The following is a 13,916-nucleotide window of genomic DNA, read 5'->3' as shown; positions in this document are numbered from 1 at the left end:
AGCTAGTAGCCCTCAGTAGACTGAGGACAACGTGTGTGCGCGTCCCGCCGTTGATTCGTGCATTCATTCGGTCGGTCAGCTAACAAGCGTGTGTGTAAGCATCTGTGCTAGCCAGGTGCTGTGTGGCAGCTACAGGGAGGAAAGAGATTGATTTCTTGCTTTGATAGGGCTTATGGTCTAGCTAAGGACAGGAGCGTAGAAATCACTAACTTTCCTATGAGACAAATTGAAAGGAATGCCATAATAGAAATGCAATCCAATTAATAGCCAGAGAGAGAGGTGATTAATTCTGGCTGGGGCGAGATGAGAAGGCTTCCTGGAAGAGGTATCATGTAAGCTGAGACCTGAAAGAGAAAAACAGAGAGAGAGAGAGAGAGAGAGAGAGAGAGAGAGAGAGAGAGAGAGAGAGAGACTGAGACCATCCCAGGCTGAGGGAACAGCATGGAGAAAGACATGGAAACTTCAAAGAACTTTCCTTTTCCAGCAAATGAATGGGACAGTATGACTATACTCCATGGTACTTGGAGAAATATATGGGCAGTTGAAACTAGAAAGCAAGACGAGATGAGATGGAGTCGTTCATAAATGCCATGCTGAGGAAATGGGACTTGATCCCACATCCAGTAAGGAGCCATCAAAGGATTCTGAGGAAGAGAGAAATGTGATTCAACCCATGATTTAGGAAAAAGCATGTTGTCTTGTTCCTGCCATCCCAGAATAGAATGGTCTTTCCTGGATAGCGGTGGGCCATTGGATTGGAATGGGTATCGTATTTAGCTGAGATGCTGAGGACTCCAGGGAGGTAGGGAAGGGGAGAGGGGCTGAAGGAAAAGAGAGAAATGGCCAGCGTCCAAGGACAGAGGAGAGAGCGCCTGTGTGGGTGTGGGATCAGGTATTCACTGACAGTCCAGACCTAAAGATGGGAAGGTAGGAAGATGGGTCCAGGAGGACAAGGTGTTCTTCCAAGTAAATTGAGGGGAAAGTAATCTCAATTCCCCGATCCCATTGATGATGATGGAGGCATTTCACAACTGGAGAGATTTTGAGGAAGAAATTCAGGTGGAACAACTTAAGGAAGCTTTTCATCTGTCATTTGGGAGGACACCTGCCTGCTGATGACTTCTGGCCTGCAGTGTTCCCACATCCAGGCTGAGTGTTTTCAGGGATTGGAGCCATTTTGACCCATTGGCTCTTGTACCCATTTTCTTTGCTGTTGGGCATTGACAGGCCTTTGCAAATATTTTAGTTCTCAGGTACATTTTTTTGGCAAGATCCACCGTGGCTTATTAAAAATGGAATATTACCAAGCTTTGGGTTTTCCCATCTAAGTATGTCTAGAGCTTTACCCCAAATGCCATCACAGTGCTTTTCATTGAGCATCTTGGAGCCTGGGCTTCAAGGTACCATAAGGCCCCTCCCTCACTCTCCTGACACCTCGCCAGCAATTGGATGTGGCTGCAATAAGAGACATTTTGTGTTTTCCTTCTATGTCCTCAAAGCCCAGTGACGCATGCCTCTGTAGCTGCATCGTGCCTGACATTTATTTTATAAACAGAGCTCCGTGAATCTAAACCATTAAGTGCTTTTTTAAGTAATGAGGACAGAGTGCATCCTTTAATTGATTTTTTTTAATATGGTTTAGCAGCTTAGCATCATCTGTGTGAGCCACAAAAATAAATGTAATCTTCCTGAGGTGGTATACAAATTTCTCTTCAGCAACTGGTCTCCAGTGAAAATCCTTGACAAAAGCTCCCCTCTTCTTCCATTCCCAGTTGAGGAGCCACATCTGCAATTCTAGGGTAGTGTTAAATATCCATTCAATTTCATTCTTCTGGACAACTTGACTTTCTTTTTCCTTTTTTTTTTTTTTAACATTTATTTATTTATTTTCAAGAAACACAGGGCGTGAGCAGGGGAGGGGCAGAGAGAGAGGGAGACACAGAATCCGAAGCGGGCTCCAGGCTCCGAGCTGTCAGCACAGAGCCTGACGCGGGGCTCGAACTCACGGACCGCGAGATCATGACCTGAACCGAAGTTGGCCGATTAACTGACTGAGCCACCCAGGCGCCCCTGGACAACTTGACTTTCAAAGCACTGAAGGGGTATCACTGGGGGGTGGATGCTGTTGTTATAGGGTACATTCACACACTCATCCCTCTCCAAAGTAAAACACTAGAGTTGCAGTGCAAGTCCCTTCAGGAACTGGCATGTGCCCCAAACGCCACTGTCTTTTGGTTTCTGTAGTTTTTTGTTTTAATCGTGGTAAAATATGTGTAACGTGTAAAGTATTAAGTGTGCAATTCAGTGACATTAATTACATTCAAAATGGTGTGCAACCATTACCACTCTTTCCAAAGTTTGCTTATTTCATGTCATGGAGTCATATAATGTGTAGCATTGTGTGACTGGCTTTTCACTCAGCACGTCTTCAAGTTTTACCCATGCTGCGGCACGTATCGGCACCTCGTTCCTTTCGATAGCTAAACGATATCCGTCGTAGGAATGTGCCACCTTTTGTTCGTTCATCCACCGATGGACACGTGGGTTGCTTCCACCCTTTGGCCATCGTGAATAATCTGCTATAGACATGGGCGTGCAGGTATCTGAGTGTCTATTCCAGGCTGCCCGCGTAGCAGGGATAACAAGAATACGGCATTTCCAAAAGCCGTCTCGAGTTGGCGCTCTGGAGGCACCTTCTAACGAGGCGTGGCGGCACAGACGAGTTAGGTATTGTGACAGGATACCTCAGGCCCCGTCGGGGTGACGGCGCCTCGTCGCATTCACTCTCCAACTTCTCCGAAGGCTGATCAGCGGTCAGTGAACCTGTAGTACCTCCCGCTCTCTCCTCAACTAGGTACTGTCTGGTTTTTCACCCAACCACCCTACTGAGCATCTCTCAGCAATCTCCTGGAACCATCTGGTTGACACATCGGGTAGCTGCTTCTTAGTCCTTACTTTGCTTAACCTCTCAGTAAACAGTGGACCATGCCACCCCTCCCCTCTTTCCAATGTTCTCTTCCCTTGCCTTCTCGAAGCCCATTCTCATCATCTTTTCCCCTGGAGCTTGCAGAGCAGTGTCTCTGTCCCATGGCATGATGTAACTTCTCCTGTGGGAAGTGAAGGCTTTGATGAGGTATGATTCCCGTGGAGCCGTCAGGCAGCTTTGGGTCAGAAGGATCTGTCAACATGAGATCCGCAGAAGGCGGCGGTAATTCTGGGGCTGGCTTAGGAGGGCCAGCGCCCACGCCACCCACTCGTACTATCAGGGTTTCTAGGACACGGTTGTTCTGCTGCTGGGAATGTGACTTGACTCATGATGTACCTAGATAGGCACGGTGGTGGCCCCTGTCACAATCAGATTCTGTAGTCAAATGGTTTAATTTCCAAAGGGGTTAAGTGATATTTTCGTTTCTCCCTTTCTTAATGGCTCATGGCAGTAGCGAAGCATCGGTAGTCGTCGAACCTCCTGGAAACCGTTTTGTATCCATAAACTTAGCAGTCTGAGCCCCAGTTAAGGGCAGTTACCGTGGCGTTCCTCTCAACGAGGAAGTGGCCATAGAAAAGCCTACCTGAGGTCATTAATTAGGAGTATGTGAATCTGAGCGTCCAGCTTTGAGCACTGTACAAAGCCCAGATGACTCAAGTGTCCTCACAGTGCTTTGAAGACCTTCCAACCGAAGCACCCCGTACATCGGTGAACAGAGTGGACACCCGTTCCGGAGGACCTCGGACATGACCCGAAGGTCCTAGTAAACGTGAAATAATTTATGAAGTCTTAAATGCGTTTGCAAACGGCACGTTTCTTTTTTGTTTTTTTGTTTTTTTAATCTTTATTTATTTATTTTTGAGAGACCGTGAGAGCGAGCAGGGGAGGGTCAGAGAGAGAGGGAGACGGAGTCCCACACAGGCTCCATGCTGTCAGCACAGAGCCCGACGTGGGGCTCGATCTCAAACTGTGAGATCGTGACCTGAGCCGAAATCAAGAGTTGGATGTTCGACCCGCTGAGCCACCCCGGCGCCCCGCGCGTAGTGCGTCTTCTACTCCATCATACGGCCTTGCGTGGTTTAGTATAAGATGGTGTGCTTTTCCCTCCCGTATCTTTAGGAAAAAAGCATGCCGTGGCTTTGTGTACCCACAGCCCGCTGCGGTGTAACCTGAAGCCACAGCTACCCTGGATCGAGCAACAGAAGCCACCGTAGGAGAGGCCACGCCTCTACTGATGGGGAAAGCCACGTATTTTTCCACATCCCATCATTGTGACTGAGGACATTGGCAGCTGGCCCGGGCTGTCGGAAATGCAGTGAGCATCTCCTCGCCCAGCCCTCTTCCAGGAGAGGCCGCTGGGTTATTCCCAGAACTTACAGTCATTTCGCACATAAAATGGGCAACTCACTTGCGCGCCGCGAAGGCGTATCGTGAAACGGGCCCGTTCCGAAAGGGGTCCCAGTAGACCAGTTAAGAACCGGAGGCCCCCAAATGGGCCGGCTTCCCCCTGCCCGACCTGCGAAGCAGAAAACCTAGACTCCCGGAGGCCCCCGGGGTCATGAACAAAGTCCCTTTCTTCCGCTTTCAAGCCCAGGTGGTCGTTTGGCACCCGAAAGCTCACAGAGGAGCGGGGCTCCGTGTGGCGGGACGGAGGGTGGCGTTGACGGGAAGGGCGAGGAAAAGCAATATGGGTCCGGGATTGTCAAGCGAGTGGCAGCGCCCGAGGGCGGCCGTGAGTGGGCGGCGGAGTGAGCAGGAGCGCGGGGAGCACGCTTTGTGCCGACGTTTCCCCACCTTTAGCGTCCGGGGCCCGCCAGGCGACGGGCCCGAAGGTTTCACACGGCCCTGCCTCGGGAGCCAACCGTACACGGCAAGCGCGAAGCGCGGGGATGGCGGCGTCGCTCCGCTGCTCCGTCGGGGCCGGGTTGAAGCCATCTGCCGCCGCAGGCTTGGCAAGGAAGAGCCCCCCAAGCCTGGCTCAGTGGCAGCGCTCTCTCCCCTGGAATTTTGATAGCAGCTCTCCTTCCAGGCTGCCCTGGGAGGCCCGCCCGCTGGCGCGGGTGAGGCCCGGCAGCGGCGTGCTGCTGTCCTCGGGGGCCCGTGCGGTCCGTCCGAGGGTGAGCGTTTGCGTCCCGTTACGCACTCGAGACCCCAGCGGCTTCGGAGCGGCCCGCGGGCTTGTCTCCCTGGCCGACAGATCTTCCGGCGCCGCCCGTGCGCGCCTGCTCGGTGCACCCCGGGGTCCGGCCACTTCTCCCCCGAAGCTTCGCGTGTCCTGGCTTCAGCGCCAGTCGTTACGCCAGGATTTAAAGAAAACCGCGGTCCGGCGCACATCTGTGTATTGCCGGCGTCTCTTACGCAAGATTAGATCGGCTCAAGCAGAAAGAGGATGCAGAATTTGGTAGCCGATGAACATCACCAGGAAAACTCACATCCGAAGAGAAGCGGCTTGCTTCTGGAGGTTCTGCTGGGGACAGAGCCGCTTGGCTGGTGTGGGTAGAGGGAGGACGGCAGCCTGCAGAAGACCGTGTCCCCCACTTGGGCCCCGGGAGCCCGGGGATCGGAGGGAAATAAAACCAGAAGGGAACGGAGAGTTCATCCAGTCCAACGCCCTGATTGGGGCAGATGGAATGGCAGACGCTCAGAGTAGAGGGAAATGAGTTGCCAAAGGAGAACTAGTCAAGACAGTGGCTGAGCCAGGGCTCCAGACTCTGCGGGTGGGACAGCCTTTCTTAGGGACTCCACTGGGCGACTCTGAGTAACTAAGGCTGGAGGGTTCCCCACTGAGTGCTTGGCGCAACTCAGAAAAACTTTTCAACGCAAAGCTCAGCCCTTCATGACTGACAGCTGTTGTAAAGGGATTATCTAGGGGCGCCTGGCTGACTCAGTCAGTAGAGCACGTGACTCTTGATCTCGGGATTGCGAGTTCAAACCCCACACTGGGTGTAGGGTTTACTTAGGAAAAGAAATAAATGAAGAGATTACCTAATCTGCAGCACTAAGGAGGGCAAAATGAGAGTCAGAGCTGAGTGTGTAATTAGTACAAATTGTTGGCTCTACCCTCTAGGTGTAGTTAAAGCGATTACACATAGAAGCCAGTTTCTGGGTTTAGCGTGAGATCTCCTCGCTGGCCTAAAACGTTTCACCGAGGGGCGCCTGGGTGGCGCAGTCGGTTAAGCGTCCGACTTCAGCCAGGTCAGGATCTCGCAGTCTTGTGAGTTCGAGCCCCGCGTCAGGCTCTGGGCTGACGGCTCGGAGCCTGGAGCCTGTTTCCGATTCTGTGTCTCCCTCTCTCTCTGCCCCTCCCCCGTTCATGCTCTGTCTCTCTCTGTCCCAAAAATAAATAAAAACGTTGAAAAAAAAATTAAAAAAAAAAAAAAACGTTTCACCGACAATCAGTCGCATGGTAGAAACAATTTGTGTGTGTTTTCTAGTATGTACCTAATAGAGCAAAGATATATTCTGGAAAATCACTGATAAACGAAGACATGAATGATTGAAAAGAGAATGGTTTAAGGGGCGCCTGGGTGGCTCAGCTGGTTAAGCATCCGACTTTGGCACAGGTCATGATCTCACGGTCCGTGAGTTCGAGCCCCGCGTCAGGCTCTGTGCTGACAGCTCAGAGCCTGGAGCCTGCTTCGGATGCTGTGTCTCCCTCTCTCTCTGCCCTTCTCTCTCTGTCTGTCTCTCTCTCAAGAATAAATAAGCATTAAAAAATAATTTAAAAAGACAATGATTTCAAATGATTGTCATAATCTAGTTTGTAGCAAAATGAGGAGGTTTTGGTATGGTGTAGATTTAGCTCTTTTGTAGGTTTGGTTTTTTTAAGTTTATTTATTTGGAGAGAGAAGAAGAGTGCATGCATGTGCACAATGGGGAGGGAAGAGAAAGGAAGAGAGAGAATCCCAAGCAGGCCCTGATGTGGGGCTCGAACCCACAAACCGCGAGACCATAACCTGAGCTGAGATCAAGAGTCAGGTGCTACTGAGCCACCCAGGCGCCCCACTCTTTTGTAGGTTTTTTTTTTTTAATTGTATTTGCTACTGGCTGATCTCCAGATAGTTTTTCCACAGGCTTCTTGTGTTTTCTAAGATGTCTGACAATCTCTCCCACTTAGGGCTGTCCTACAAACTGTTAACAATGATCTTCCTAAAAAACACAGATCAGACTGTGATTTTCTTACTTTTAAAAACCTTCAGTGGCTCCCTATTGCCCACAGAGTGAAGTCTTAGCATTCCCAATCCATCATGATTTGGCCCTTACTTGTCCTTCCTGCCTTACCTCTCTCCCCCTGAGCATGCCCTACCTGCACTCCCTAATATCGATGGTTTCGCTCAAGCTGAACCCCCTGCCGGAAATGAATGACCGTCTCATTCAGCTCTGCCGTAGTTCCATCCATCCTTCATGGTGTAGATTATATCCCAGTTGTTCTGAGAAGTCTTCCCAGATCCTTCTATTTGGAGATCTCTCTCCCCAACGTATTCTGCTTGTGCCTCTGTCTGAGCCCTCATGACCTTCTGCCAAGTATCTGGTTGGTTTGTCTATTAGTCTGTTTTCCTTGCCAGAGGGCAGGATTCCTAAAGGCAGGCACTAAGTCTTTCTCCAACCTTCTAGCTCAATGCTTGGGACCTTGTAGGCTACCATTAAGTTTGTTGAATTAAACTGGATTATACCCCCCCCATCCAGGGTTGTCCCTATTCATCTTTGACCAAAACTGGTCTTTCCTCTATCTCCTATAATGCTTCATCGTCATACTAAGCTGTCCCCTTTGTCACTAATCTCCATGATGGTGGCCCAGGCCCAGAATGTGTCTTTGGTGAGACTCGCATCAATGTAAGCCATAAAAGCCCAGCCGTAGGGTTGCTGCTGTTAGACGGGGAGCCTCACGAAACCTTTAGCCACAGCTTCGGAAGCATACAGAGGTATCCCGAATATTCCCGGGGGCCCTTTGCAAATGGAAAACTCAGGCCAGCTTTGTGCTTGGGGAATCGAATAGCCCTGACCGGGGCACCTGGGTGGCGCAGTCAGTTGGGCGTCCGACTTCAGCCAGGTCACGATCTCGCGGTCCGGGAGTTCGAGCCCCGCATCAGGCTCTGGGCTGATGGCTCAGGGCCTGGGGCCTGTTTCCGATTCTGTGTCTCCCTCTCCCTCTGCCCCTCCCCCGTTAATGCTCTGTCTCTCTCTGTCCCAAAAATAAATAAACGTTGAAAAAAAAAATTAAAAAAAAAAAAAAACAAAAAGAATAGCCCTGACCATCATTGCTGATTTCTTCAGAGAAATAGAAGGGACATAATTTCCATTTCCGGTCCTCAAACCCAGAGCTCTTTTCAGAATTTCACGAAGCTTAATAATGCTACTCAAACAAGTATGCGATCACTTTCACGTGGAAACACTGGACTCTTCTCACGCTTTTGAGAAGTTCTCTTTGGCAGTACGTATTTTCCTAATCAAGGTGGATTTTTTTTTTTTTTTCCAAGAAACAAAGCCATTGCTACTTAAATCGCTACAGTCTATTTGATACACAGAATTGTTCAAGAGGTGGCATAGCTTCATGTGAAGTTTCAGGGTCAGACCTGTGTTCAAATAGCACGTCTGTCACTTACCAGCTGTGCAGATATGGGCAAAAAAGTAACCTGGGTTGGAGCTTCCTCATCAGTAAATGAAGAGGTTAAATTAAATGAGATAACGTATGTAAATATCTTAGTACAGTGCCTGGCACACAGTGAGGACTCACTAACTGGTAGTCCTTTTTATGATTCCCAAACAAAGGGTCCAAGAGATAAAAATGACAAAAGAGGTCTTTGGTGGCACAGGAGATTAGAAACTACCAGACTTAGCGTCTGCCGGGCTTACCGTCACTGCTCTAGTACACGAAACCGTTCGGTGTTCGCGGATTATTTGAAGAGCAAAACAAATAGCACAGGGGCCCGGTGGTAACATTAATAGATGTTGTTTCATCTCGACGTTGGGCAAAGGGAATATCCGGAAAAGGAATCTGGAAGCAAGGCTCAGAGTTCTGTCATTCAGGTCAACCCTAAAAATACTCCCCTGCATTTAAGTTGAGACGTTGCCTCGAGACTCAAGGCTGCGCTTTCAACAGATAGAGCCATATGTGTTCTCAGCTTTGGTGAAATCCGATCATGACCTGAGCCCGTGCTGACCTCGGCCTTGCCTGTGTGCTCTGCATAGTTCAGCTTTCAGAGAAAGACGTCTGACCTCCAAACAGAGCACTGCTCTTTGTTTTTTTCTTCTTTTTATTTTCTTTGTATGTATTTATTTTACAGGGAGAGGGAATCCAGATTAGAGTCTGGTGAGTCGCTTTCCCCTGGGTAAGAGGGTTCCCTGGATTTGAATTCTTACTGGCCCTCAAGGCAAAAAACTTTCTCAGCTTTAGAGAAGCAGAATGTAGTCAGATTCATATATGTGAAAAGTTTCTTGGTACGGCAATGAAAAGCAAGTGTACTTAACGACAGAACGGAAACATTGTACCAAATATGATCGGCAAAGGATTCAATAAAATATACATTCCAACGAATAGGAAAAACCTTAATACCTGTCAGATAAAAAGGCAAAGGATATGAACCGTGAAGTGTTAAGAAACGTAACTAGTAAACTAAGGCAGAGAAAAAGTTGATCTGTGCAGTAATCAAATACATACAATTAATGAAACCTTGATAAATCATCGAATGCTGACCACGTTATCTTTTTGCAAATGAGGCCGGTCAGTCGCTTTTCTCATCATTGCCGGTGGCATTAGAAACTACGGTAGCCCTTTTGGAGAGGAGTGTTGCAGTCTGTGTAATCCCCCCTGGCTTTGATCACCTTGACCTTGCTGCCTGCTCTAACCATTGCCAGCTTCAGAGCAGCCCCGGGCCCTGGCGCTGCTCTGCAGGCATCCTGGACCAGCTGAGTCCCCACACTGTCTTCCTGTGACTTACTGTTTCATCCCTTGTAAGAGGAGCTCTTCCTTCCCCTTCCTTCCTTCCCTCTGTAGAATCCCAATCATTTCCTCTGTGCCTTTTGCTCTGCATCTCAGTGTCCCCAAGGGATCTTTCCAGCTCCGCTGGCCACAGGACAGTTGGCTGCTGAGGGCACTCCCATCGCATCACCTTCCCAAGCTATTGAAATAGCCACATTGGCGACAGAGTCTAGAAAAGCCATGGGAGTAGAATTGAGTTCTAAATCTGGAAAAGCAAATCTGAAAGAAACTGACCTCTGCTCCAGGGTTGGCCGTCTTGAATTTCCTGATACACCATTATCTACTCAGATTTGCCTTCTGAGAGATGTTCCAATTAGGCCGACGTCAACATCCCAATTTCTTTTTCAGAATCGTGAGCGTATCTCATAAATGGTGGGTGGTCAAAGAAGGAAAGCCCTTGCCCTTCGGCCTCTCCTTGGTCTTTGCTTAGTATCAGTTTAAATCCTATGCATTAGATTGATTTTGCTGTGTGTGTGTGTGTGTGTGTGTGTGTGTGTGTGTGTGTGTGTGTTTTAAGGGGTGGCATGAAAAGACGACCGCAAAGATCGGAGAAGAAATAGTTGGGAAAAATAAAACAACTTTTAATGGCAAATTACACTGTCTCGACTCTAATTCAAGCAAGGTTCCCAGGAGAAGATCTTTGGGGCGCAGGGCCCAGGAAAGGCACACTGGGGGTCTGCAACATCTCCCAGCCCTCTGACACACGTACACACAGGGGCACACACATAGTCACCCCCCACCCCCCAGCACCTTACATTTTAATACCGGTGAGATGTGGTGAAAATGACCTTCCGGCACAGCCTTGCCTGCGGGGAGATGTTACAAGGTGCCAGTGTGCCCCCTTGGGTGTGAGTGGAGCCAAAGGGGGGGGGAGTCAGCTTCTCCCCGTTGGTGTGACCTCTGCAAAGAGCCCCTCTAGCCATCCCCTTCCGCTGGGGGGCCGCACCCCCCCCCCCGGCACCTCCCCATCTCCTGGCAGCCATCCTTTCCACGAGAGCTGGGGCATCCCAACATTCCAGACAGATGCTGGAGTCACGGCTGGCCCACAGCTGATGCTCTCCTGTATTTCACCTTCTTCTTTTCTTTCGGCAGAACTGGCTTATGATCTGGATGTGGATGATGCTCCTGGAAACAAGCAGCACGTGAATCAGAAGGACAATGAGATAGCGGCCTCGCACAACCTGGGGAGCGGCCGCTTCCCCCTGAAGGTTCTAACCAGCTTGGCGATCTGTGTGGCGTGGTTTTTCTTCCCGGTGCACTGACTTCCTCGTGCACCGCACACGTGCTGCCCTTCAGCACCCTGTGGTCCTCCCCTAGAAGGGGACCCACCTTCTTCTTTTTTTCTATTTTTTTATCTTGTATACCTCCTCCGGCCATTAAGTAGAAGACTAACCGCGTGTGACGTTTTCGAAAATCAAATGGCGCCTTTGAGGAAGGTAAATTTTAGTGGTAGTGTAGATCGTCTTTTTGCAAAGAAAAAAAAAAACACTCAAGTTGTGCCAAATTATTTTCCTATGTTTGGCTGCTAGAACATGGTTACCATGTCTTTCTCTCTCCGTCTCTCTCTTTCTCTTTCCCTTTGCATGGATTTCTTTGGAAAAAAAAAATAATAAATGCTCAAATAAAAGTGCATCGGGTGTTTTTTGTAAGCCCTTGTGCATGGCGACCCTGTGGGGATTCTCCTCCTCCTCACCCAGCTTTCTGTTCGGCAGGAGAAAATCCCATCAGGTGTCAGTGAGGTCCTTCAGCCCCACCTCCTTGCCCACCTTTTGACTGGGTAGGAGTCCTGGCCCCCGGCCCCAGTCAAAGCCACCCCTGGCAAAACACTCCCGGTGCATAATCTGCACATAGAAATCTTGGAGTGTCGTAGAGTATGTTTCTTGCCTTTGAGACCAAAGGTGTCCCAGAAAGTTCCTATCTCCATTGACAAATTTCCCTCTGCCGAAAAAGCTTTGCCCAAAGAGAAACCCTCTGTGTGACTCACGTACAGTCACGTGATCAACATTCTCCCTTCCCCTAACCCAGAGACACGGGTCCGGGAAATCGTAACGGCGCAAAGACACGCTTCCCCAAGCCTCTCTGCTGTTGTCTCAGGCTTATTCTCTGTCACCCGTGTCTGGGGGCCGCCACGTGGACAGGCCCAGCACCTGCCCTGGCTCAGGTTGCAAAGGTTGGCGCCGGGAAAGCCACGGTGTACAGGAAGCAGCCGCGTTCACTCTTGGCCACAGGCGGCTTCTTCAACACCTGTTTATTCAACAGCTAGGTTTCGGGTCCCCACTGCGTGTCAGCTACCGTACCAGATGCCGGAGACGGGAGAAGGCCAACGATGCGATCCCTGTTCTCCCGGAGCAAAAGGTCTGATGGCCGTGCTAACTTCAGTACCTGCTTCCTGTCCGTCGTAGGCCGGTATGACAACTTGGCAGCTGGTCTCCACACGCGCAACGTCACGGGCGATAATGGCCCAGGTGTCGAGGTTTAGACGTTCTGCTGCCAGGGCGCCTCGGGGATCCCCCACTTGCCGCTGTTACGATGCCCAGAGTATTGCCCGTTTAGCCAGCTCAGCTCGACGGAAACGTTATCGATTCTTTCTCGTGAGCAGAAGCTCAACTCCCCCCCTGAGGGCAAGGACAGGAGGAGCCGAATGACTATAAAGTATAAGAAAGAGAGGCTGAGACACGGCCAAGGAGCACGAACAAAGATCAAGGAAGGGACCCGAGAGTCCCCTTTGAATCTAGAAGCTGGTCCCAGCCAGGGTCTCCAATTTCCATCCCATGGCAAGAGGTCACCGTGCGGGACGCAGGAGGCGTCATTTCTCACGACTTCTCGTCCCCCCTCGTCCTGCTGTCACCAACACACTTCCGTCAGGGTCTCCTGAGGACCCCAGGCCTCCATTATTTGTTTTCATCCGTTGCAGACATTTTCACAAACACAAGTTGGAGACGTTGGGTGCAGCGTTTCCTTCGGTTGCTTTGGTCGTGGACCACGATCAGTTGTATTTGTGAATCTGGTTTCAGTGATTTGTAACAGCGGGTAAGACTGGAAAGGGAATTATCTTTTTCAAACCATCATTTCTGTGTCTGAACGGGATTTGTAGGAATCTTTGTTCTTGGATTTCAGGAAACCCGAATACTGCGAAGGTTTCCTCCTCGGACTCAGAGTGCGATACTATAACACCAGACCAGAAGAAGGAACCAGAGCTGACTTATCGCCTAATAACGGCCCCTTCTGCAGGAAGGCTTTTATTTAATGTGGTAAAAATAATTTGTGGTTCTGAGGCCAGGTTTTATGCCTGTGAGCAGGAGAGGACTGTTGTAAAGTCCATTCTTCCTCTCTGGGAGATGAAAGGAATTGTCAGCTTTTATTTTTTTTTTTAAGATTTTATCTTTAAGTGACCCCTACACCCAACGTGGGGCTCGAACTTACAACCCCGAGGTCAAGAGTCACATGCTCCGCCGACAGCCAGCCGGGTGCCCCAGGATTGCCAGCTTTTCCACACCCTTCTCATTCACTTCCCCTCTCCAGGCCTCAGTTTCCCTCTTGTAAAGTGGAGAATCAGGGCAAGATGTCTAGCCTCTTTGTTGCTCTCATTTTGTAGGGCCGTTCGTTGTCTTGCCCAGCACTGACGTCACGTACGTGCTGTTCCTGGACATCTCTTAGGACTTCTGTAGCCTACGGTCGTATCTGACATGCTTCAGCGGCCAGAACACGACCCAAGCCATCCAGTGCGTGTGCTGTCTTGGTACACGGCCCGTCCGCTTGGGTCCGTCAAGGCTAAGTGATGGCGGCAGAAGACCGCTCTTCTGGGATGTCCCTGGTCCGCTGGCTTCAACTAAATGCTCGGGACTAAAATGGATAACCACGCCCATTTTCAAACCATGGACACTCTGCCATCTTTTATTGACGTTTTCTTACACCCAATAGCCTGTCTCTTGTCACTTTCTATCCATGTCG

At 49.9% G+C, this 13,916-nt stretch overlaps 1 protein-coding gene across 2 annotated transcripts in view; it reads left to right on the top strand.

The window, feature by feature from the left end:
- The window catches only part of GPC3 (glypican 3), a 421,980-nt gene extending 410,385 nt beyond the window's left edge, over positions 1-11,595 (top strand). For both annotated transcript variants that reach the window (XM_023249386.2, XM_023249385.2), the window contains one exon: positions 11,058-11,595. In XM_023249386.2, the coding sequence (XP_023105154.1) occupies positions 11,058-11,111 (54 nt within the window). In that variant the 3' untranslated portion in view covers positions 11,112-11,595. The remainder of the gene's footprint in view (positions 1-11,057) is intronic.
- The last annotated feature ends 2,321 nt before the right edge of the window (positions 11,596-13,916 follow it).

This window comes from Felis catus, chromosome X (genome assembly GCF_018350175.1).
Source record: "Felis catus isolate Fca126 chromosome X, F.catus_Fca126_mat1.0, whole genome shotgun sequence".
Lineage (NCBI taxonomy): Eukaryota > Metazoa > Chordata > Mammalia > Carnivora > Felidae > Felis > Felis catus.
This window is presented reverse-complemented; position numbering and strand designations above follow the sequence as displayed.